At 41.4% G+C, this 25,331-nt stretch overlaps 3 protein-coding genes across 8 annotated transcripts in view; 1 reads left to right on the forward strand and 2 right to left on the reverse strand.

The window, feature by feature from the left end:
* The window catches only part of fam49bb (family with sequence similarity 49 member Bb), a 40,789-nt gene extending 31,043 nt beyond the window's left edge, over window positions 1-9,746 (reverse strand). Inside the window, exon 1 of the mRNA XM_005738853.2 lies at window positions 9,415-9,746. The gene's annotated coding sequence lies outside the window, so the exon portion shown is untranslated. The remainder of the gene's footprint in view (window positions 1-9,414) is intronic.
* Window positions 9,747-12,200: 2,454 nt separating this feature from the next.
* eef1a1l3 (eukaryotic translation elongation factor 1 alpha 1, like 3) lies at window positions 12,201-14,418 on the forward strand. Its single transcript, XM_005738854.1, has 7 exons — window positions 12,201-12,441; window positions 12,517-12,696; window positions 12,770-13,066; window positions 13,150-13,300; window positions 13,463-13,719; window positions 13,791-14,025; window positions 14,111-14,418. The coding sequence occupies exons 1-7, from the start codon at window positions 12,298-12,300 to the stop codon at window positions 14,215-14,217; spliced, it is 1,371 nt and encodes a 456-aa protein (XP_005738911.1). The 5' UTR covers window positions 12,201-12,297; the 3' UTR covers window positions 14,218-14,418.
* A 1,429-nt stretch (window positions 14,419-15,847) lies between these two features.
* The window catches only part of asap1b (ArfGAP with SH3 domain, ankyrin repeat and PH domain 1b), an 80,824-nt gene continuing 71,340 nt past the window's right edge, over window positions 15,848-25,331 (reverse strand). For 2 of the 6 annotated variants that reach the window (XM_005738856.1, XM_005738855.1), the window contains 8 exons: window positions 24,484-24,712; window positions 21,968-22,036; window positions 21,283-21,444; window positions 19,438-19,516; window positions 19,273-19,337; window positions 18,626-19,185; window positions 17,310-17,432; window positions 15,848-17,208 (listed from right to left, as the gene is read on the reverse strand). In XM_005738856.1, the coding sequence (XP_005738913.1) occupies window positions 17,134-17,208; window positions 17,310-17,432; window positions 18,626-19,185; window positions 19,273-19,337; window positions 19,438-19,516; window positions 21,283-21,444; window positions 21,968-22,036; window positions 24,484-24,712 (1,362 nt within the window). In that variant the 3' untranslated portion in view covers window positions 15,848-17,133. The remainder of the gene's footprint in view (window positions 17,209-17,309; window positions 17,433-18,625; window positions 19,186-19,272; window positions 19,338-19,437; window positions 19,517-21,282; window positions 21,445-21,967; window positions 22,037-24,483; window positions 24,713-25,331) is intronic. The other 4 variants (XM_005738861.1, XM_005738860.1, XM_013912325.1 and 1 more) reach the window with 3 other exon arrangements.

Here is a 25,331-nt window from a genome sequence, read left to right on the forward strand (position 1 = left end):
AACTGTCAGCAAGGAATTTGCATTTTCACTGTTAAATTTTTATATAACTTTAATGCACATAAAAAAAAACAGCTGCTTGTTGAAGTGAAAATACATTGATGGGGTTTTTTCTGTGGGGGGGGTGCACTAATAAAGTTGTGGAGTTGCAAAGTATTTTTTCTAGTGTCAATTATATCGTCAGTTATATCGTTATCGCAAATTTTCAAATGTCTATCGTGATAAATATTTTTGGTCATATCGCTCTACTTGCATGTTCTCCTCATGCCTTCATGGGCTCCATGAGGGTACTCCAGCTTCCTCCCACAGACCAAAGACATGCATGTTAGGTTAAATGGTTAAGTCGGTTGTAGGTGCAAATGTGAGTGTGTTGGCCCTGTGATTGCCTGTTGACCTGTACTGGGTAACCCCACCTCACACCCAACAACATACGGGGATAAGCCCCAGTACTCCTGCAACCCTTAACTGAATAAGTGTTTAAGAAGTTGGATGGAAAGTTAACAAGGTGTAGATGGATTTTTAAATACTTACAGCTGTTTGAAGGACTTAAATGGGGATTTTTTTTAAAATACAGAGTGATTTAAAAAAAAAAACAACAACAAAAAAACACAACAACAACAACAACAACAACAACACACAACTTGTGATGTGCTTAGAAACCTAGAGATTTTAAACATTTACACTCAACGTGACATTTGGGTCACTGACATTATGTGATCATAAGCTCCAACTTTCTTTCCAAAACTGACAATACCTCCAATCTCACCTGTGTAGTGCGTTTTACAATTCTGCAGCTGTATGAATGAAACTTCTTGTGATGATGGAGCCTAGATGGAAAATGGTGGCTGTGCAGTCGAGGAGAGAGAGAGCAGCAAAAGACTTGTGAGCATCTCCAGAACCAAAATGAAGAAAGTGACACTGGGACTTAAAACTGTCCCTCACGCTGTTAGTTTCGACACCTCTGAATAAATCTTCCATAAAAACTTGGGTTGTCATGACAACTTGTATTCCCCTTTGCCCTCTGGCGAGCGAGAGCCGAGGACTGACGAGGGATATCGGCTGTGTGACTGAAATTACTGAAGCCCGCAGAGCACAGCGGAGCCTCTGTGGAAAATCATTTCATTAAGCAATCTCCCACAGATCGCTTACACGGGCCGGAGATGCTTGAACTGAAATGACACAACAAATGCTTGTTTAGGGCTCGTTCCTCTCTGCTGGACAGGAATATTTACACTGTGCCAGGGATCTACAGTCAATCACGCAACCAGACGCTGGCACACAGATCCATTATAAATGTCTTTGATACTAAGAAGATACTTAGATTGTGATATTTTTTTTTTAAATAACATAGATTTGATTTGAAAGAGTTAACAAGGGAACTGTTAAACATAATACTTGAAAGCCAGAATTTTAATTTTAAAAAAAAGCTGGTGGTACAAGATGGTATAAAAAATAAAAAAATAAAAAATTTTTTTTAAAAAGTTGCTGTCATCATCTGCACATCCTGGAGGAGAATCTTCTGTCTCATCACATCACAGAGATGTTCTATTGGACTGCGTACATCCCAACCAGCACCAGCCTGAACTTTTGATCAAAGGCAGCATGCTTTCATGTCCTTTGCACCATTTCTGGTGAGCCTGTGAAAACTGTAGCCACAGTTTCCTGTTAGTTGACATGAGGGTCACCCAGTGTGGTCTTCTGCTGCTATAAGTTCGATGTGCTGTGTGTTCAGAGGTGCTCATCTGCATACCTTGGTTTAAACATTATGTTACAACTGAGTTCAAACCAGTCTGGCCTTTCTCCTCTGCCCTCTGGCATCAGCAAGCCACTTTCACCCAGAGAACTGCTGCTCACTGGATATTTCTCAGTAAATCCGAGAGATTGTTGAGTGGGAAAATCCCAGGCGATTACCAGTTTCTGAAAAGACTCAGACCAGCCCATCTGTCACCAACAACCATGCCAATTGATGCTCAGTTTAAATCTGCTGCCATGTGACCGGCCGATTAGATATTTGCATTAATAAGCAGTTAAACAGGTATACCTAACAAAATGTACTTCTAAGCGTACTTCTAAGTACCAGGGTTTAATGCCAAATCCCATTAAACCCTGGTTATTATCAATAAAGTGTCATAAAATTTCTAAAATGTCCATTACAGTTTACCCAGAATCCAAGGGGACGTCTTCAAATTACTCCTTTTAAGCCCCACACCACAAATATTCAATTTAAAATGCCATAAAACTGAGAAACTCATTTTTGTTGACTAATGGACTAAATAGAGTATTTTGGCTGAACAAAATATTAAGCACCATTACATTATTTCACATAAGGATGTATATTCAGATGTACTACATCAGGTTGAAGCAAGCAGGAAATTCTAGACCTGACTACACAATGTACAGGCAATTGGGGTGAAAGTGGGAGCGCCTCGTTTTTATATAACAGCTTTAATACTATGTGAAAATGGAGGTTTGGTGCGGGGGCAGCACAGCAACACTTTCATGCAAAAACTGGATTTGTACCATGCTGATTTGCCATCTGTGGTAGCACGTCTGCTCTGAGCGTCTGCTGAAAATGTAGGCAGCCGCATGAGAATCTCATGCCTGTTGAATCTGACATGTTATCACAAAAACATAAAATAAAATAAAAATCCCCACTGTGGCTTTTGTCATGAGTGAATATTTCCCTCAATGCAGCAGGATGAAGTGAAAGTAGATTTTCTCTAGTGTGAGCCTGTAGGGGTTTTCAGTGCATGAGTGAAAAATGTGGGGGTAGGAGCACAGTGTTTTTTCCTTCTCATTGAGTGAGCAGTGATATTTATTGTCTTAATGTGGTGTACTACAGCCCAGTCTCATGGCAAGATGTCAATTAGGAAACTAATGTATTGTAAGGGGAAGTCTATCGCTTCTGCACCATGTAAGACACCAGACTCCTCAGAGAGATCCTGTCACCATGGCAACCGATGAAACTAGCTTTGAAAAAGTGAGAACCACGGTAGTCTCACCCAAACCACGATCTCTTTACAAACTTAATCAGCTAGTTTCATTTTTATTGCTAAAACCTAACAGTAGTTTTTCATACCTAATCCTAACCAAATAATTTAATACCTGAACCTAACTGACTTTTAGTTTTTGCTAAACCCAACAGAGTGCCTATACTTAAAGTCGTTTTCAATACCTTAACTTAAACAAGTCTATTTTAATGCCTTAATCTAACCTAATAGTTTTCCTTTCCTAAATGCCTTACCCTAGCTGAGTAGTATAAAACCTAAACCTAACTGAGCAATTTAAGTCTAAGTCTAGAACAACCATTTAATGCCTAAGCCTAGCCGAGCTGTTTTGTGCCTAAACCTAACGAGTAGTTTTTCCTTTTCGATTTTAGTCCCTAAACTTAACCGACTCCTTTCCGGTGACAATAACACTTAAAATAACACAAATCTAAGAGTAAAAATCGTTTCCTTGTATGACTCAAACTGTGGTTTCTGGTTTGAGCACTGAAAGCTATCACACACCACCGTCCCCCTCAGGCCTCAAATGTGACCTTTTTGCCCTTTAACAGTGGAAAATTTTACTTGGAAACAAATCATACATCTGAAAGTCTGTGTCCAAAAACACAACTAAGAATACTGAGAAGACTTGACCACTTAAACAGCACTTTCTCATGGCAAAGTCCACCTCGCTTCATATTTCCATTGGAGATGCTGCTGCTGATGCATACACCAAGCAGGAAATAGTGAGCATCCCATTAAAGGCCGTCAGATGCCTGCTTACAGGAGCAAAAAGAAAAAGAAAAGAAACAAGATTGCTTTCTTTTCTCATTATGTGCACGCTTTGGGCTTCAGATGAAGCAGGATCACAGACGGAAGTGAGAAAGTTGAGAGGAATGCTCAAGTCTACCAGCACAGCCAGCCCTGCAGATTAGAAACTGGCACACACACACTGACTCATAAACATCAGAGGCACATATCAAAAGCATATTACTCGTCCCCGCCAAAAGCTACAAACACAAACCAGAGTGAGGACCACCGCAGCCTCAGACCACCTTTCTGTGCTCATTTAATGCGAAATACAGTCAGCGTGTGTTAATCAGTAAACTATTAAATATATCCGTTTGCAGACTGAACAGCAGGGAGCATGCAGTGCCCTTTAACATCATTTGTAATAGTTTATTTAGGCAGGAGAAGTCCCTCGCCGAGGTCGTCTTGGCCAACACAGCAGCAGGAAGTGCATAAGAAACAAAGAGGTTTCAAAAGGACAGACCACAAAACAGTAGAGATAAAGTTCCAAACAACTGCAAGAAAAATAGATTTAGATCTTGCTCTGAATGAGGGGGCATTACAGTTAGGATTTACTACTAAATGACTCAAAATAAGTCGACAGTTCAAATCTAAGGACATGAGCCGGCATGCAAAGGGAGGAATACAATCACGTGTGATCAGAGGGTATATTAGACAACCGCTATCACAAAAGTCCTTTCTCTGTTAATTCCCAAATTGAAAAAAATCCTTTAAACCTATGTTATTGTAAAAAAACAAACAAACAAACAAAATACATATATACATATATATAAAAAGAATAATCAGAACGGTGTGAGATTTGGAAAAACCTTTACACTTTTTAGAGAATGAATACCAGTCAGCTAAGTCAGAATTCTCTACCAAATTTGATGCAGAAGCATGAAGGACCACAAGGTTTCACCCATTTTAGTCATAACAGTCTGGGTTTTTCCTGGCTCCGTGTGGCCTGCGTGAGGAGGTGCCTGTGCACACAACCACAATTGGCCCCACATGTAATTAATGCAAAAGGTGCTAGTTACTGCAGTTAAAAGACGTTGATGATCTTTTTTTCTGATATTCCTTTGAACATTTGATAAACAAAGATGTATTGTAAGCTTGAGTAAATGTAAGTAAATGCATATTCAAAAATATATTGTTAATGGCAGTCCTGACTATTTTCCCTCAGTGAAAGAGCAAAAACTCTTTAGAGGGTGTCAGGTTTTTCTAGCTGCATGGAGGAAAACACTGAGTGTAATGGGGCCAATACAGTGCGTGGCGATATTGTATTGATAAAGGGACACAAAATATTGATATTTTATTAAATAAATGAAAATACCCTGGGAATAAGATGAAGAAAAAGGGCCCATCTCATGCACCGCCATCCTGAGATCATGTTAGCCAAGCAAACGTACATTAAGTCAGCGCAACCGGAAAACCATCCAACACTGGACACACTCAACTCAACAAAGCTACCTCCTAATTCAGAGCAAGCTAACAGCTCAGTCACACAGATAAAAATAGGACAGCAACCTTGCCTCTGATTGGTGTTTCTACTGAATCTTTACACATTCTGAACGACTGTGGTAACTAAATGCTCGCCCAGAGCTTGAGGGTGCTGCGCACTGACAACCACTTTTATCGCAAGGTGGCTGCACAGGTCACCTGGGCGGCAACCTTTCTGCAAACAGTCACAGTCTGACTTGGACCGACTGCAGTCGCTCTGAGCGATTATAGAAGGTTTGCGAATACATGCGTTCTAATTTATAAATGCAGACAGATTGCTAACATGTTATGAGTCTTTGCGAACAAGCACAACTCGACTAAACCAGTTGCCAGCTGGTTGCGTTCTGGTTAGGTTCCTGAAGAACAGGAAGTTTACTGAGTGCAAATTTAATATTTACATGTGAACTTCTGTCCATGCAGACAGCAACAGATGCGTGATATTTGATGATTTATAATTTATTATTAGAAACACATTGCATGTAATTGCTAACTAAGCCTATCCAATTGCAAACTGACTCGTATTAAGGCAACAGTAACACGGTGTTGGAGTGCTTGACAGTCTTATTTTGTAGCAAAAAAATAACTGAAGCAAATAACTTTAGCTTATTGGACTAAAAATACTGACAAAGTTTAAATTTGAGGAGAATTTGCATTTGCAAAAATTTGATAAATTACAAACACATATTACTGCAATACTCAGCTTTTTTTAAGATGTCAAAAACTGCGATAATATTGTATGTTAGGCAGGTTACCAACCTACGCAGTGATCCGAGCAACTTTTAAACAAAGTGCATGGTGTAAGAATGTTGGATTTATAATTTAAGTGTCTTTAAACACATATGTGGGGGGGAAAAAAACAATCTTAAAATTGAAATGCTGAAGTCTGCGGCTCCTCTGGATTAAGGCCATGTCATGATAATGGTGTTAGAGCTGAATGCTGAACATGCCAGATGAGTTCGAGGAAGTTAATCCCAATAACTGCACAAACAGCTTAATGCCAGAGAAATGGATCAATACAACGCTTTTCTGCCAACCGTGCTCGCTGCGCTATTTTAAAAACGAGTGCTGGACACAATAAGATGAACAGCACGGCAAACGGGCAAATACTCGTGAATCTTTTCTGTGGGGACTGTTTTTGGCGGTTATTTGAGGGGACTGCGTTGGGTTGTGTGGTGTTGCACAAGTGCTTGGGTTATTGCCTCCTTTAAGCTTAAATTACGTTACCAAACCAGAAAATAATCTTGCGCCGCTTGGCTACGTGGCCACAGCAAACATGAAAAATGCTCGGACCAAGCTGTCACTGTGTAGTAAATAAACATGTGTTGGGCTGCCTGTGATGTCACAACACTGCTGCAAAAACCACACAATGGTACATGAGCTGGACGTGTTACAACAATGACTCAAAGATGAGGAGATGTTCAGTGTGTTCAGCGTGAGACGATCAGAGACACTCTATATAATACAGACCAAGTGTCAGCATACTGAGAATAACTGCAGTAACCCAAGCTGAAGCCAACAGGTGTGTTTGAGGGAGTGGGTCCTGTGAGCTCTACAATGTGGGGAAATGTAAAGCTATCAGAACAGTAAATATAAAATATATAATATTGCCCTGGCTTTGAGTGCAGGTCGGTCTGTGTGATGACTGAAAAGCTCGGGAAGACTCCTGGAAACATTATAAATAATTAAAACTGACCACCATTACATTCTCTCTACCAGCTGTACCGTGTACAACTATCCGAACAACATTTGCCGGAGAAAACGTGGAAAATCTCTCCTCACGGGAGAAACGTGCACTTCTTTTATGCAGGCTTTGTTTATCTTTGTCTTATTATATTCTAAGGCTATCTGCTGCCGTTGACTACAAAACTACATTATTTTCCAAATGCCTATTGTTCCATTAACACAAGATTAAACCCGCGAAAGTCACCCCCAGGGCTCCTAACATTTGTTCGGTTTGCTGCTGACACGTCACAGTATCCAGCCCACATTTGATTTCTAAGAAAAGGTCATGCCTAAGCGCACCTGCACGCCCGTACCTGCAGGATTTATGAGGGAAAACACGCGGCCAAGTCAGCCATATTTTCTCATTCAAGACTGTGAGCATTTAAAAAAAATAAAAAATAAAAATCCTCATATAAACAACTTCCTCCACACAACATTTCACTTTGTTGTCGCAAGCAGTCTTTTCTCCCCGCTTTTACACTTTTTGTGACAGCAGAAAGATCAAGACCATAAATAAATAAATAAAAATAAGGAGAAACTGGCGATGATCCCAGCTGTTCACACAAGAGCAGCAAGGGAAGGAGACAGGGCGCAACAAGTTTCACCTCGTCTAACATCTCACAACTGACTGTGGCAACACTTGGGTACTGTTGCGTCCTCCAGTCAATCTTTAGAGGTCTAAAACATAAAAAGAGGCGATACTTGATTCAGTTTACATCCCTTCTCGACCTCATATACTTGTTTTTAAGCCACATCTGAGGTGCTTTTGACACAAGGGGAAAAGTCACAGTAAACATCTGTGAATTGAAGTATGAGTCTGCAATATCCGGTTGGTATGCATGACTGGTGCCATCTGAAAAGATAGTGGAGCAACGTTTTACATGTCTAACTAAACTTGGAGGTTTCTAATGTGCAGCAGGAGTGAGACCTTTGAGATAAATTTAAAATGCACTAATCAACAAATCCATCCGTCTGCACACGTTTCACTTCCACTTTCGGTAGACTTTGAGCGGAAAGGAAATTGTACATTTATCAGTGCCTTTTCTATATGCGGCGGCATTGAAAAATGGATGCAAATATTTTACTTTTCAGCTAAATGGGTTGCAGGGCTTTTTCTGTCTCAAAATGTGCCTGTAGGAAAACGTTACTATACAGAAGTCTGTGCAGGTTACTCCTTCCTTTGTCATTTAAAAAAATAATAATAATAATAAATCACATTGAAGGCCTAAATTTTTAATACACACTGGAAAAAGCCTTATTGAGAGAGCCCTAACACTCCCATCTCCACTCCCTTTTAGAGCCACACATGGAGGGGAAAGTGATACTAAGCAATTGTGAAATAAAGTATGAGTCTGCAATATCCGGGTGACGCACTGAAGTGACTTGAGCCATCTTTAAAGACGGTGGAGTAACTTTGTGCATGTCTGACTACACTCAGGGGTTCCTAAATTGCAGCAGGAGCGAGCCTGAGACCTTTGAGACGAATCTGAAGTAGGACATTGCACTTTCCAAACACTGTCAACAAATCGTCTGGATGTTTCATTTCCACTTCTGGGCAGACAGGAAATTATATACTGTGGTTATACTGAAACACTGATGCAAAGATTAAGCATGCAGTCTACAGAAATCCCAGTGCTGGACTGCAAAAAAGGGTCCTCACTTTTAGGTACTTGATATTACTTGGCAACTGTAGTAACTATTCATGTAAGAAACCTCTATAAAGAGCATATAAAGCATGCGGTGACTTCAATTAACCAACAGCAGGTCTAATTTCGGACTTTTGCAGGTATGCGTATACTCTGCGGCTGCTACTGCTGACACTTTATATGAACTCCCAGCGCTTTGAAATCAAGCCACAGCTTTTAAAATAAAAATATGACCGAAGACAAACCCAGCCCTGAACCTGCTGCCCCATCTGTCACTGTGTGTGCATTTCCTTTAATGAAGCTTCATTTGCTGCCTGCAAGCGCGCAGTCCTAATCCACAGCCATACGGTCCGTTTAAAACTGTGCACACACGCCAAACACAGCTGATAGCCTGGTCATCGGTGAAGTGCTGTGGGTCAGGCATGTATCGCTCAGCGTCTGTGGATAAATTAAGGGAAATCCTGCTAAGCATCGGAGCCTAATGCCTCCTGTCTGAGAACCAGTCCGTTGTTCTGAAAGGGGAAGTTAACGGTACACCGAGGATGTAACACCGTCATGCTCGCATTTACCCCTCCTTTTACTTTAACGCCAACTTAACCCTACCTAGGTTTGATTTTACCTGATTTGTTTTTTAATTCAACAGTTTTGCCTTCGAGGAGCAAAGTCTAACACTCAGAGCAAGCTTCAATGAATGGCATACGGCGGACAGCGAAGGTGACTAACAGAAAGGAAAGAAAGAGTGCGAATAAAGTAGTATTTTCTTTGTGTTTTACCTTGATGCTCGCGGAGAAACACGGCAACCGTCGGCTGGACACCACGCTACAAGCAGCGGTACGGGCTCAAAGAAAGGGAACAGCGATTTGCTGCCGCTGTTTCCGGGTTAGCTATCCAGCGTCAAACGATAGGGGAGTTCGGTTTGTCCCACCTCTGAGCGCGGATGGGGGTGAGTTGCACACCTTCCTCCCCCTCCAGAACTGAAAATAGATGCGCCCGGTCAGCGGACACGCGCGATACTGTGTCAACGGTCACCTCCACTTATCACTACTAAAATAGATTTAATGGAACCCACCGCCGCGTAAATTAGGTCTTATTAGACAGTACGTGCAGTGTTTGCACTTAGTTCTTCAATCGGACATCAAAGCTGAAGCCTTTCTACCGACGTGCCCTTGGGCAATAAACTAGCATAGCGCCTCTAGGTGACGCTGTTCTGTTATTTCGCCCCAGAATCTATCAGCGAGTTTTAATCCTCGATTTCCATGCATGTCATTGAAATTATTCGTGCTAATAATGACGCTGACTACTTTAATTCACAAAATATGGTGAATATTGTCTGTGGTCTTTTCCTTCAGGCTGGCAGTTTCGTCTTCAACATCCTTTTCCCGGTATATCCACCGTCCCTCCTCTGCACGTCTCTCTAACTTTGTCTCCAAGCTCAGCCTGAGCTGTCCCTCTGACAGGGGCGCCTCCAGATTTTGTTTTATAGGGGTGGCCATATGCTGGCCACTAAGAATATTGGGGTGCCAAATATAGGTTACTTAAAAAAAGTTTATATCACTGAAAATGGGTACATATGAAAACCAAATAAGATTTTCAAATCTATAATAATCTGTTTTAAGTAGGAATAAACAAGTTAATGTTTTAACTCATTGTAGGGTGTCTTCTTCTCTCTTATGGTCCCGTTTATTAGTATTATTACCAACACAGGACAGTCCTGAAGATGCTAAGTGAAAATCATCTTCAGTTCTTCCTTCTGCCACCCTCTCCAAACCATACAGCACAGGATGTAAGCATCCCACAAATGCTTGATTGGATTGAGATATGGGGAAAGTCAAAATCTCAAACCATTCCTGAACCATTTCTTTGCTTTGTGCGTTATCCTGGTGAAAGACCCGACTGGTCTGCAGTAGGTCATCTGTTGGATTGAACCACTTCACTCCCCACATGGATCAGAGAAGGCTCTCTGATCCATGTGGGGAGTGAAGTGGTTGCCCATAAACCTGTTGTTGGTTCACCACTATTCCTTCCTTGGACCGCTTTTGATCGATACTAACCACTGCAGACCAGTAACACCCCACAAGAGCTGCAGTACAGCTGCAGTAATTTGGTATATACTATTGGTATAGTTTTTTCCATAATCACAGTAATATATATTATTTTGATTTTTATTCTATGTCATCATTCACCTGCTGAATTCTCACTGGGTTGCGTTGACATTTAAATGGTCCGTTGACCCACTTTCAGGCATTTTTTTTTCTCATTGTGGAAGGAAAATGGCCTGAAAGTGGGTTGACACGCCTTTATGCAAAAATAGATATCTGAAAGGTATTTAGTATGTGAAGTTAAAATGAACAGAAATCGTTAAATTCTGTACCCTCAAACTTTGGACCATAAAATGTTTTTTATGGAAATTGAATCTGGTTGATTGATGATTGATGATGAACTCGGGTCTTGAAAATTAAAACAAAATGCACATATTAACAAAAATATTTTCTGATTTATAATTAGAGTACCATCTGTAAATTGACTTTCTGCTGATATTTTTGTTTCTGTGGTACAAATTGTCATATTTGCTCAACCCAGAATGAAAGTTGAATTTTTCTGACTAAGAAATTCTTATTAAAAAGGCTTCCATGTGCTTTATTTTGTAGTGTTGTGAAATTCATCTATATATCATTTAGAAATTGTCACTAATTATCTTTTGTAATTTGAAGGTTTTATTAGTGTGTGTTCAAATATGGGACTTTGCTGGAGTGCTGGAACTTCTTTTTCATATTTTAACTAACCAATACTCAGATAAATCTTAATGTATTTGTCCCAAATTACAGATGCTGATTCATTTGGATGATAATAAAGTCCAGTGAAAAGTTCATGTTTTTATTTCTAGTAGTTTTTAAGATATTCACGTTCAAACATTGGAGCAGATTTCACTGAGCAACAAAACATTAGTTTGATTTGAAATTAAGTGAGCCTCCTGCTAAAATGTTTAATGATTTATAGTTATTAAAACAGCTACAAACATGGCTTATGAATGGTTGGATCAGCATTATCCCTCATTGTGATTAAAGCTCAATACATTCAAAACATCAGCTGTGCTTTTCCCACTACACTTCAAACCAGCAGACTCTCAGTATGATGGATTTGATCTGTTTTGTCATTATATTTTTGACACAGACACTAAACGTGCCCGTTATCTGTTCAGTTCACTCTTCAGCAATCAGTAAGTGAGACAAGTGTTGAGAGCGCTCCAGCTCCAGAGAAAGACTCACCTGGCTGTAATTTGAGCTCATCAGAGGATCCATGATGAGGCCCTAAGAGAGAAGCGAGTGTAACGGTCTGTTTCTGCACACTGATCAAAAGATTGCGCTGAAACATTGGGACTTTAAACAAAAATACAGATTACAGTCACAAAGCAGATCAATATATTCTTTAAACTTCAAGCTTCAAAGCCACTTTGCCTTTAAGCAGCATTTATTTGTCATCAAAGTGTGACTGATCCCAATTAAGCTTGATTAAGCAGCACACCTGTCTTCAGTTATGCATCCTCTGGGGGCTATAAAGGCTCTCCAAAGAGGATGGCCAGATCCATTTGCTAGAAAACAACAGTTTCTGAAGCTCTGCAGCGCTCTTGATTACGTTTTGCAACGCCATCTCCAACCATGGGAAAAGAGAAGACTCATGTTAACGTGGTGATTATCGGCCACGTTGACAGTGGGAAATCCACCACCACCGGACACCTGGTCTACAAGTGTGGAGGAATTGATCAAAGGAGGCTGGAGAAATTTGAGAAGGCTGCGAATGAAGTGAGTAAAAACAAAAACAATTTCTGCAAAACTTCCAACTTTTCAAGTGTTAAACTCATTCTGCTTGACTTCCAGATGGGGAAGAGCTCCTTTAAATTTGCCTGGGTGCTGGACAAGCTGAAAGCTGAGCGGGAGCGAGGAATCACCATCGATATCACGCTGCTGAAGTTCAACACCCAGAAATACATCATGACTGTAATTGATGCTCCAGGCCACCGTGACTTCATCAAAAACATGATAACTGGGACGTCACAGGTAGGAAGTACACGCGTGCTTGAATATCTGTTGCTATGAATGCTGCCTTTTCCTAAAGCTCATATCATTTCAGGCTGACGTTGCCCTCCTGGTGGTCTCTGCAGCCAAAGGAGAGTATGAGGCCGGCGTGTCTCGGAGTGGTCAGACCAGAGAACATGCCTTGCTGGCTTATACTCTAGGTGTGAAGCAAATCATAGTCTGTGTGAACAAGATGGACCTGACCGAGCCACCTTACAGCCAGAGCCGCTTCGAGGAAGTGATGCGAGGGGTGAGCGGCTTCCTCCGGAAGATTGGCTACGACACCACGGCTGTGCCCTTCGTTCCAGTTTCAGGCTGGACTGGGGAGAACATGATCACCGCATCTCAAAGGGTAATGATGTTTTCAGGCTTTTTTTTTCCCCCTTTAAACCCCAGAAGTTGGCTTGCAATGCTGTAAAAGTGACGTCTGCACAGATGCCGTGGTTTCAAGGCTGGAAGGTGAGACGAAGGGAAGGGAATAAAAGTGGGAAGACGCTGCTTGAAGTCCTGGACTCTATTCAGCCACCTGTGCGCACAGTCAACAAGCCACTACGATTACCTCTGCAGGATGTCTACAAAATTGGAGGTGATGTCAATCGCTGCTTTTGATCCCATTTTCTCGATTTCTTGGTCTGAGCGCAATTACAGCTTCATTTATGAAAAATGCAGTAGAGGAAGTACAGTATTGTTTTTAGAGTAGAAAATGTCTGTAAACATGCTGAAATTGAAGTGTTTCTTACTCCTCCAGGAGTTGGGACGGTGCCAGTGGGTAAAATTGAAACTGGTGTCCTGAAGCCTGGCATGATGCTGACGTTCTCCCCTGCCAAGCTCACTGCAGAGGTCAAGTCTATTGAGATGCACCACCAGGGGCTGGAGACGGCTCTGCCCGGCCACAATGTTGGCTTTAACATCAAGAACGTGTCCGTGAAGAACCTGCGGCGTGGGGACGTGGCTGGGAACGCTCAGCAGGATCCTCCTTCAGATGTTAAAAGCTTTGACGCTCAGGTTGGTTCACTGCAGGAAGAAATTGCCTCACTTTTTTGGTTTGTTTCCACTAAACCTTGCTTTTGTCTTAGGTGATAATCCTGAACCATCCAGGGAAGATCAAAGCAGGCTACTCCCCAGTTCTGGACTGCCACACAGCCCACGTCACCTGCCGTTTCACTGAGCTGAAGGAGAAGCTCGACCGCCGCAATGGCAAGAAGCTGGAGGACCACCCGCAGATCCTCATGTCTGGAGATGCGGCCACAGTCAGACTGGTCCCCATCAAGCCCATGTGTGTGGAGAGCTTCTTCACATACCCTCCTTTAGGTAAGCACAGATCTCTTCATGCACACAACTCTGCGTGTATGAATCCTCCTGGTTGTGCCCTCGTTTGACTGGCTCTTCTTCACAGGTCGCTTCGCGGCGAGAGACCTGAAGCAGACGGTCGCTGTAGGAGTCATCAAGTCAGTGGAAAAAAACCACGGCTCAAAACTTCACAAAGCTCAAGTTTGTAAATAAGTTTTTGGTTTACCAGAGGTCTGGTAATGCTGCTTCATGGGAAGAGTTTTATTTGATGAAATGTATTTGTGTTGTGACACAAAAAGCTTATGTTGTCTTTAAAGTGTATAGTATTCCTGTGTTGATAAACCCAGAAGTAGAGTTTGGTTTGTTTTTTGGTTTAAAATTGAATGTCTCAAAATAAAATGGTGTGGAGAAGAACTGGTTTAAGTGTCTTTACTGTTGAACCGTCAACTGCATCTTAATGTACATCTGAAAGAACTTAAACTAAACTCTCCTCGGGGATAGTCTTAAATACTAAAGCTGAATAAGACTCCTCAGCATCTCATGGTGCACAACATCTCCAGTTTGCAATAAAGTCATGCTTTAAATTGTAAAGCACCAAATGCAGAGTTTATTGGTTCTAATGAGTATGGTCTGGATTTTCAAGTTCGTTTACAACAGCCGGCATCTGAAATCTAAACTTTTAATGTTTTGAGTGGCACATGGAGTCACTTTAGTGTCCTGTACTGGTAGTTTTTGCCTTGCTTTGGCAAAAGAATGCTAGTGTGAAACTTCAATGTGCTAAATGGGGGTGTAAAGTTTTCAGTTTCTCTCCCTACAACTTGAGCCTCTACTCTAGATTTAAGGCTACTTGTAATGTTTTTGGTTTGGTGTGCATTTTGAACAGAAAACCTCCTAAGTAGTTTAAGCCTGAATCGAATATACACCACTGTATTGCAACTGTGCTTTATACTGCATGTTGAAATACACTTTGAGAACTCAAATAAGTTCAATGCTATGCTAGTAAAACGCCAGCTTCTAAGCAACAGCATATTTATGTACATTTAACATTAGCAGTGAAAGTTTAATATAGAAACGATAGATGGCGTTTACACAAGTTGCCAATTTTTATTTGAGTAACCCCAAAACTAAAATTCCAGAGAAATCTCAAATTTCTCAGGCTTAACATCAACAGCAACTCTAGAAATGCTTGGCTTAAAGCCGTAAAGACCTCAAAACTACATGGCGACCAAATAAAAGACTAGGCTTAAGGTTTAAATACAGCACTTTTAATGATACAATGGGTTGATGGGTTTGTTCCTTAACATGGGAAGAACTGCAGGTTGGTGTGGACCAGGTGAAAATACATCGGCTCTCTAAAGTCCACCTCATCTAAAAAGACATCTCTGGCCCCTTGGAAATGTACTAAATCCAAGGGGCAACAGCTGGAGCTGAAACGAAGCCAGCAGGGAAACTGCAGTTCCTCTGGTGGCCACTTGAGGCTGGCTCCAGAAGGGAGTAGACTCCCATGTTAAAATAACTTGACAGCATTAAGAAGCATGTTTACAGCCTGGTAGAAAAAAAAAACATTTTTGGTCTCAGGAGTAGTTTCTTTCCCCCCCTTCATAACTTATTTTTAAAACTCATCCATCTAGGTATATAAGTAAGGGGTGTGACCACATAGATTGAAAGGCATCCCAATTGTTGTCTGCTAGGCCTCGTCCACTTTGTGCCGCTGGTGCCTTTCAGAGCAATTTTAATAGATCTCAACTAATATCACAGTTTGCTGTGTGGTAGAGACCATCCAAGAAGCTTCTCCTTCAATTTTGCCGAGTTAAATTCTAGTATTATTATCGTTAGTGTGTTACTCAGCACACCCATACTGTTTATGAACGCAGTGTGCCATATAAGGTAACTTCTGGCTTTGAGAAGCCAACATGGCACTGACTAAAACAGCGCCGAAGCTTGAAAAATACAGAGTCCAAAACCGGCGGCCATCTCCGTCCGTCTTTTATACTGCCTACGACTGAATCCAGTAACAGAATGATATCACATGACTCAAACTAAAAAGAAAAAAATTCAAGCTCATGAGGTTTTACAAGACACTGAACTGTGAACACAGGTTGTTGTGAGACTTCTAGCCTGTCAGAAAAATCAAGTTATTGCTAAGATGTCCTCTGGAGTTTCCCGTACTTGTCATTAATAGTGGCTTTTAACAACAGGATACATTTTGCGCAGTCCTGCTTTATATTAATAGTGGCTCTTCAAACCCTGAGGTGAGCGTCGTCGAACGCAGCACTCCACTCATTTCCAGTCATTGTTACACCATGCACAGAAAAAAGGTCAAAGGACTGTGGAGATGGCGTTGAGTTCACACACAGAGCATACATACAGTGAACAGTGTAACAAGGAGTAAATTAGTGACCTACAGTGAACCACAGGCGTTGATATTCCACCACACAGTAGCAGCAGGTTTCTATACTGTAAAACAACCATAATACGAGTACACACAAAGCAAGCAAGAACAAAGAGTACATTAAATGACTTTTTTTTTTCTCTTTCTTCCATCTCGGGAAGAGTCAGTGGGAGACTTCCTGCCTCTTCAGTCAATTGTGGTGGTAAACAGGGATGCAAGACAAACAATGACATGACCTATTTCACATTCCATTTCATATTTGTCCTTTTCCCAGAAATATGAGCAGATAGTTATTTGAGGGCCGGTAAAATCAATACAGATAAAATTCAATCTCTACCACCCTGATGCTTAATCTGACAGGCAGAGAGCAATGGTACATGTTTTGTACAATAAAACATGTATGTACACTCACACACAAATATATATATTTACATACATATATACACAGTAACAGCATAAACATAGACTTTAAGGTAAGTGCTAGGGTTTTGAGAGTGGCTTCGTCACAGCCGTGCTATAGGGTTAAGATAATACTGGTAGAGGAAGAATACACACATTCTTTGTACAGCATGGATGAGGCATCCATGGCTAGATGAGCCTTCGTGGGGTTTCTTCTTGGTGTGTTGTTGTTTTTTTTCTTCTTTAGGACACTTGTCTTGTGACAAGAGGCGTTATGAGAGCTATTTACAGGACCTCCCAATTTAGGGACAGAGGTGTAGTGCAAGTCTTTCTGGCTGTCAGTCACTCAGGATGTGCACAAAAGACATGGGGAATACTCCTTTTCTTTCCGGATCTCCTTCAATGTGCCCGATCTGGAGGCAAAGCAAAGGAATATTGTGTGATTTTGTTTTTTTCTATTAGTTTAAACTGCGAGATGTTCAAAAGGTACAAGATACGCTTAGGCCACACTCACCCACCACTCCTGGTCCTCTTCCCCTGTTACTATAATCACCTCTCCTTCAACAAATGTCAGTTCGTCATCATTGTCAGCCTGGCAGTCGTAGATCGTCTTCACCCGCCGGGCTTTGTTCTTCCCCTGGACAGAAACAAACAGCAAAACCAGTTCAGTCCGACCACTCTGGCTTTGTGCGATTCATAACAGCACCATTACGCATTTAGAGTTTGCCATCTAGGCTTCGACATCATCACTCCCCACAAATATGTTACACCGAAAAAATGGGGAGTGATGATGAAATAAAAAGTCTGTCTGCGAAGTTCGTATCTGGGATGCTATATTTAAATTTACTTTAACTTTAATGGTGTCGGGGACAGCGCTGACCCAAGGTGACCGCTCTCCACATATTGGGATGGCGTCTCTGGAATATGACGAGTAGTAGTGAGGCGTGTTAATTAACTAGCCTGCAGGGTTTACTCCATTTATTAATAATAACGGAGATGTATTTAAATCTAGTATAACACAATGTGTCCAGACACATTTAACACAATAAAACAGATATTTTTTAAGAGTAACCATGTTTTTGTTGTAAGACTGAAATGTCCCCCGAGCATCTGGTGAGATCTGAACAAACCTTTGAAGACAGGAACAGTTTACAAAGACATGTTGCATAGGTGTCAAGTGGTGCTTCTTTTATATCCGATAGTCATGTACTGGCATAGAGCAATCCAGCTGACTTAGTGGAAAACACACCACAGCTGTACATTTTATCTCATGTTCATGCAAACTCTAATAGTTATCTTTGCATATGTAAATGCAGGCGTTGTAAATTAAGTCCATGCCATATCTGGCACATTGTATCAAACGCCTACACGCCTAACCTCAAATATGCTGTTTATCAACAAGTTTCGCACCAAACAAGAGGAAGTGACAGAGCAAATGTATATTCTGGGGTTTTACCAACAGATAAAAAGATCTGTAGGAGTGTTTTCACTGAGTTTATTAAATAAAAGCAGCTTCACTCAGAGGCAGAGTCAATGAGAGTCTCCACTGGGAACGAATTCAACCCATTTATACTCTAAAACTACAAATTATCTCAGACCCAGAGGACAAAACATCCAGGATCTTAAGGTAGGTTTGTAACTTTTGTACTTTTCAATCTGAAAAAAAGACATAAGGTCCAGTCTGGATTATACGGTGATATACGCGATAGCTGAAATATTATATATGAGTAAATATACAAAGACGTAAAAATGTGTATGTTTACACTGTTATTTCTTTTTTAAAAAGTACTGTATTTGAGGAACCCTTAGAAATAATATGCGAGTCCATACCGTTGTGATCTTCCTTGGGAGGGGCACAGGTGTCTCTTGGATCCCTGCAGGGGTCCCGTTGGTGTCTTCAGCAGACTGTTGAGATGGGGTCCCTATATTTGCCTGCTGATTAGGTGACGGCGAGTCTTGAGGCTGTGGGTGCGGTTGAGGTTGTGGTTGAGGATGAGTTTGAGGCGGAGGTGGAGGCTGTATTTGAGGCCTTGGCGTTGGCTCTCCGTGGAGCGGCCTGGGAGCAGACTCGACTGACCCAGGTTTTGGGGGGATGTCTGCAAGATGAGGCTTGGGAGGGAGGTCTTTGAGCTGGGGTTTAGGTGGTAGGTCACCCAGCTGAGGTTTGGGAGGGAGGTCGGAGAGCTGCGGCTTCGGAGGAAGGTCTCCAGGTTTAGGGGGGAGTTCCGACACCTGCGGTTTTGGGGGAAGGTCTCCCGGCTGAGGCCTCTCCACCAGAGGAACCTTCTGCGGGGTTTCAGCTGGCGGCGGAGACTTCTGGAAGACCTCTGGAGGAAGGCTAGGCTTATCCACAGACGGATGGTGTATGGTGTCAATCTTACGCAATGCCACTGGAGAGGTAACCGCATAGTGGCTCATTAATACCTTTTTAATTCAACTCCTTGCACTAAAAACACAAAATATCCAAACGTCTGTACCTTTTTGAGGTAGTTTGGGAAGAACCCTTGGACCAAGTGTAGACTTTGTGTTGCTTGAAGTAGAGCTAGGTGAAAAAAAGTGAAATAACTATATTTGAAAAAAACAAAAACAAAACTATTTCACAAAGAAGAGGCTTCAACATCCACACAGTTTCTGTCTGATACCTTTGCTGTTGAGGAATGCCTTCAAACTTGTTGGAAACAGGAGACATCTTAGTCACCGGAGGAGGGGTGGAGTCGCTTCCTAAAAATTAACATCGATGATGGCAATACGAGATTATTTAACACCATATTGGAGCGCTGGCCAAGAGATTAATTTATGGAAAATATGGAAATAAATCAACATGCTGTGATGGTTAAAAACAACAAAAAAAAAACAATGAGGGAGGCGTCATCTGGCTGAGCTTTCCATGAGCCCCTCGTTATTTGGAAACAGGGGTTGTTGTGCAACTAAATACCATCTTTTTATTAGTGGTTGGGTTTAGAGTGTGCTTGTGTGAGAGACATGGGAACGTAGCCCCAATAACAGTAAAAATTTCCCTAAAGATATGACCACATGTAAAATGTGATTGTTTTTTAAATCAAATCCACAGTTGTATAAGCATATTTGTCTCAATATGCACTTTAAAGCTATTCTGAATGGTGATTTGAGGATGTTCACAAAGTTGTGAATTAGATGGTTTATAATGCAACCATATGGAAGTTCTCTGTATATATTTAAACATACAGACTGCAGATAAAGGAACAGATTTTTGGTACCATTTGTAGTCAATTTGTAGTCCAAATGCTGTTGGCCAATCAGGATCTAGCGATCTTTGGTTGAACATATTTGCTGGAATACAATTTCAGAATCATCGATTAAACTCCACCAAAATCTGTCTTTTGTTAGCTTTTTTAAAATTTAGCTGCTACTGTAAACAACAGCTCGGCCCGGGTAACATCTGGCTAAACCAGAAAACTGAAAAACTTCCCGCCAGAGGCTAAAGACACGATTATACTTTGATGTGGACTCGAACAGCTGGAGACATCCAGTCTAAATAGTCTAAGTGGTTGAAGCATCGTTGCTACACTGTAAAGCTAAGTTTTTGTGGATTAATGCTTTCAGCGACAAAACATTTGGTTCTCCCATCTCCCCCAGCCTGTTGGGGCAGATGGCCTCTCTCAGGCTGTTTCTGCTGGAGGTTTCTTCCTGTTAAAAGGGAGTTTTTCCTCCCCACTATCGCCAAGTGTTTGCTTAAAGGGGGTCATCGGATTATGGAGTTGTTGGGGTCTTTGCTATAATATTTATACTATAAAGAGCCTTGACGTCACTGCTGTTGTGATTTAGAGCTATAAAATAAAACTTACTTGAATTATTTTATTTCTGTTATTTTCATGTTTTACTGGTTTTTACTTTCCTTTAAAAAACAAAAACAACAAACAAACAAGTGTTTTATATTCTATTGGTGTCTTTTAAATTGAAAGCACTATGTTGTTTTTTCAAAAGTGCTTACTAAATAAAGTTGGATTGGACTGGACATCCAGTAGATATTAACTACAAATTACTCGACAAATGCAGCTCTACAGAAATGTATAGGATGTGTAGAGGGACTGTTTATGACTCTTCAGACTGCATAAGAGACAAAAATGGAAGAAACAGTTTGTGGAACTTAATAAACAAAAGTCAAAATACTAAAAAAAATCAGCTAAAATAAAAAAAATCTAAACTATGTCCACTTATTAGCTTTAAAAACACATTTTAAGGTGGTAATTATTCAATGGAGTCTACCTCCGGTGGGATACATGACCTATGAATCTCTGGGTAAGATAAGAGCGTATGAACTCAAAACGCTCTGGAAAAACCTAGAAGTGGACGCAGAGTTAACATTCGGTTTTTCCTCTCCTAAGTGAAATTAACTTAAAAAATGAACAAAACTTCTCTGGAGAATCGTGATCTTCTATCTTCAGACTGGAACCACACGCCTGAGTGAAACCAGCCCTACTGTTACAGAACGTGTGCTTGCATCTCACCCCCGGTTACGCCCCCTTTACTGTGTGGACTGTGAGAGAGTGGGCTGGGTGGGTCGGACAGGGTGCGTTTGTGTCCAGGAGGGGGGGGCGGCGGTCTCTTCTTGGACAGGGTGGAGCTGCCTCCTGGTGTGAGTGAAGAGGGAGGGCCGGATGGGGGAGGAGCTGGAGGAGCGATACATAAGACACATGAGGTGATGAAGCCCACCAAAAAGATAAACAAATAAAAAAAATAACAGGTAAAGGAGATAAAGGAGAGGATAATGAGGAGGAGACAAGTTAATGCAAGTAAAACAATATTGTTTGAACATATAAATACACACAGGAGTGTCTGGACGGGAACTTTTATTTTTTAAATACGCCTGCCTTTATCTACTGGGACTCCAAAGCAGTCACTGGTCACCAGTACAGAGAAGAGTAGGGTGAAAGCAGCTAATAGAGAGCTCAGCCAGAGAGGAATCAGCTGTGGTTAGGAGTTTACAGCCCATGGATGGTGGGAAAATAGAATTTAAAAAAATCACATAGGCAATAAATAATTAAAAGCTTGCCTATGTGGTGCCGTTATTCACTTAAATAAATGCCACCACCCCGTAAAAGTGAGCTGTAAAAGGAAGAAACAACTAAGGGATAACTGTATGTGGGGCACACAGCCGAGTAAGGAGGGAGAACATAAAACCAGGATATTCACTGATGTATGGTCGAGTGCCAGCCAGTGTGGCGTAGTGCGAATGAGAGCCAAGGAATGCCAAGTGTGGAGCTGAAAGAATAGAGAAACAAAAAAGAGAAAGAAAACAGAGCGAGATGAGGAGTGTGGGAGAGAATCTACAGTATGTCAGTCTTATAAAAGAGCTGCTCCCACACGCTGTAAAATAACAAGATGAAATCTTATCAGTGGCAAGCAAAGCAAAAAAAAGAAGAAAAAAAAAGAAAAGAGGAGAAACGGTGTGAAGCCGCCCCCCGGGGAGCCAGCTCTTCAGCACCCACTGAGAGAGGGAGAAAGAGAGAGCGCCGCCAATGAAGGGTTAGCGTGATATTCTCAATGCATCTATGATGTTTTCCCTCTTAATCTTATTTTTGCATAAAATGACTTGTTTCCAGTGCTGTTTTGGTTATTTACGGGTAGCTGAACCTGTGAGAAATATTAATGCTCATTCTTCAGGGACATTTAGGAGGACAGGAACTAAAAAGATCAAAGCACAGTTCACATGAGAAGACGTCTCTGACACAGCCGCAGGCGTTGTCCCTTAAGCATCATAAACACTGGACCGACTGACCAATCATATTGTGACGATCAAGGATAAAAACACTACAACGTGGCTGAAGCGATAAAGGCTAATTATAGATAAGGTTATGGTGGACTTTCACCCGTGACACTGGGATTTGTGACCAACAGGAAACCAAAAGTAAATGTGGAATTATTAATCTTCTGTTTGTTAGACATAATGGACAAAGTTCAGCCGGGTTTAAGCAAAGATTATGGTTTCAAAAACAACATTTCCCCGTGCGCAGGAACTTTTTCTCAGGCGTAAAGCTCTGACATTACAAAAGCACGACCGGTCAGTTCTGATTATGATGTTTTGGGGACAACACTGACAGAAATATCAGATCGCAGAGGGGAAGAGGAAGAGAGGAAGATACTTGGTACCTACGAGCATTTGTCATCGCTTTTCCAAAGATAAAAATGTGAGAAAAAAAATGCTAAAATTAATATGAATGGAAAAATTGTGTTTGTATAGCTTAGTACGCTCATCTGTACTCTCAAGCAAAGGGAGCAAACATACCTAATATAAAGCTGCATTAGCTATTAGCTACTATACCAATAACAAGCACTGCTTGAACTTCTGTGATATGCTCATAGTTATGTATAACAGCCAAAGACTGTGGCTGCTGTACGGGAGAGAGGCGTTACATCACATCCTCTAACTGAGCTGTGTGGGTGAATGACTTTTGAGTACTTCAAAAAGTCATATTGTGAAAATGAGAGAGAACTCTAGTTTCCATCTCTGCTGTCAGAGATCAGACGTCCAAACATTTTAGGGAATTCATCCATCACTCTGTGTTAACGTGAGCTTTTTTTTTTGAGCCATCGTAGAGATATCTAAAAATAAATAAATAAATAAATAAAATTAAGGTCTTAGTTCAAGTAGTTTTCCAGATGATGGGGTTTTAAAATTGCCCTTTAAAACTGATGCTAGAAGATAAAACTCCCTTTTCCTTTAATTCATTTCATTTTTAAGGAAACTAATGAGTTCAGGGGCCTGAAAATTTGCATAATTCCTGTTAAGATGTGTTGGCTGGAGAAGCAAACACAGAAGTAGATTAATACTGTAATCTACTTCTGTGTGAAATTTAGTATCCATAGTATTAAAAAAAATTCACATTTTGATTCAACGTCTCACATTTTTATGTAATAATTTCTCTCCTTTTTACACACTGGGTGCTTGTTGTGCTACTGTGGAAAGCAGGCTTAGCCAAGGGTCACTAGAAAGAGGTTAATTTGAACTGGAAACAAGTGAAATTTCACACCCCTTTGCTTTAGGAAAAATAAGATTTGAATGCTATGCGATGGATTAAATGACTGTTAAGATGGATGCTGGCAGAGTTAAGCTTATGCAGTGTTTTCAGAGAAAGCTAGTACAGGTCCACAGGGGGAGGAGTGTTATTTTTAATTCCAATATTGCAGAGACAGCACGCCCACAGTACACTCTGTGGATACTTTGCCCAGGCTAACGATTAAGTAAGTGTGTATCCTCCTTTGCCACCTTGCCCTCTGCTACAGCCGTGTTTTCCTGAACGTTTACAGTGTAAGCAATCTTAATGACACCCGCTTCCCGCCCTCTGATCTGTCTGCTGACAAATTGCATACCACTGCAGGGTGTGGAAACTGACTGACAGCACAAAGAAGGAACTTTCCATTAAAGTCATTTACAAAGCATTCCCACAAACCTTATCCTGACTGCAAATAATCAAACATTAACAGACATAATAAAGTCATTTCCACAGGCCATCTTTCCTCCACAGTTATCAGCCACAGCAGAGCATGCATACAACCTTTAGACCATTTGCATCACAGGCTGACATTTGCAAAAGGAGATATTAGCAGAATGTGACCTCCTGAATTTATTCGAGCTAGAGCCTGATAAAACTGAATGCGGTCGGAAAACCGATGCAGGCTCAAAGCCGCTCGGAGCAGCTAGGTCTGACCTTTGCCCTGGTTCCTGGGTGGCAGCGGCGGCCCGTCGGCCACCGGGGAGGAGCTGAGGTCGGTGGAGGCGCTGTACATCTGGTTAGTAAAGGCGCTGTAGGAGAGACGCTGCTGCTTGTCCCTCTGGCTGATGAAGCCCGGCAGGGAGAGCTTGTCGTGGGGTGAGAGGCTGGAGGAGTGGCAGAAGCTCTGAGGCCTCGGGGAGCGGTCCTTCTTGATGGGACTGGGCTGCAGAAGGACACATGACAGATGAGACCGAGCTGACATCAGTCACTGTAACCTGAGCATAGACACGATAAAAGATCGATGCAGCTTTCACCCAATGCAGAAATGCCCCAACCTGCATTCTTTACAGTGGCCAGCAGGTGGAGACTCCTCTGTTTACAAGCAGACGTCTAGATTTTCGGTAAAAAGCCCCTCAGCTCGTTTCCAAACATTTCCATGATGATTTTATGAGCTCACCTGCTAGTTTCAGGTCATAATTATTAAAATATGTTTTTTGTAAACTGTAAATAATTCTAAGAGTCATAAAGGAGGATTATACAGAATATACTCACTGGCTAACCACTTAACAATCACTAATGCTGAACCTCTAGTATTATTTTTGGTGATGTTCAAGGGAGCTTTTACACTTTATTTTGAAATGCTTTTAAGACAGAGATGACAAATAACTGTTGCTTTGAGAAGGTTTTTAGTCACTATGAACTACTTCAGTCACTTTTCTATGCAGGCTTGCAAACTGAAGTGTTAAAATAATGCCTCAAGTCTACAACATTTGGTATCCTTTGCAGAGCCTGACAGATGATGTTGCTCAGCCAGAACTATGAGCTGATATCAGCTTATCACC

The sequence above is a fragment of the Pundamilia nyererei genome, unplaced genomic scaffold, assembly GCF_000239375.1.
Source record: "Pundamilia nyererei isolate P.nyererei 1_Seehausen unplaced genomic scaffold, PunNye1.0 scaffold00087, whole genome shotgun sequence".
NCBI lineage: Eukaryota > Metazoa > Chordata > Actinopteri > Cichliformes > Cichlidae > Pundamilia > Pundamilia nyererei.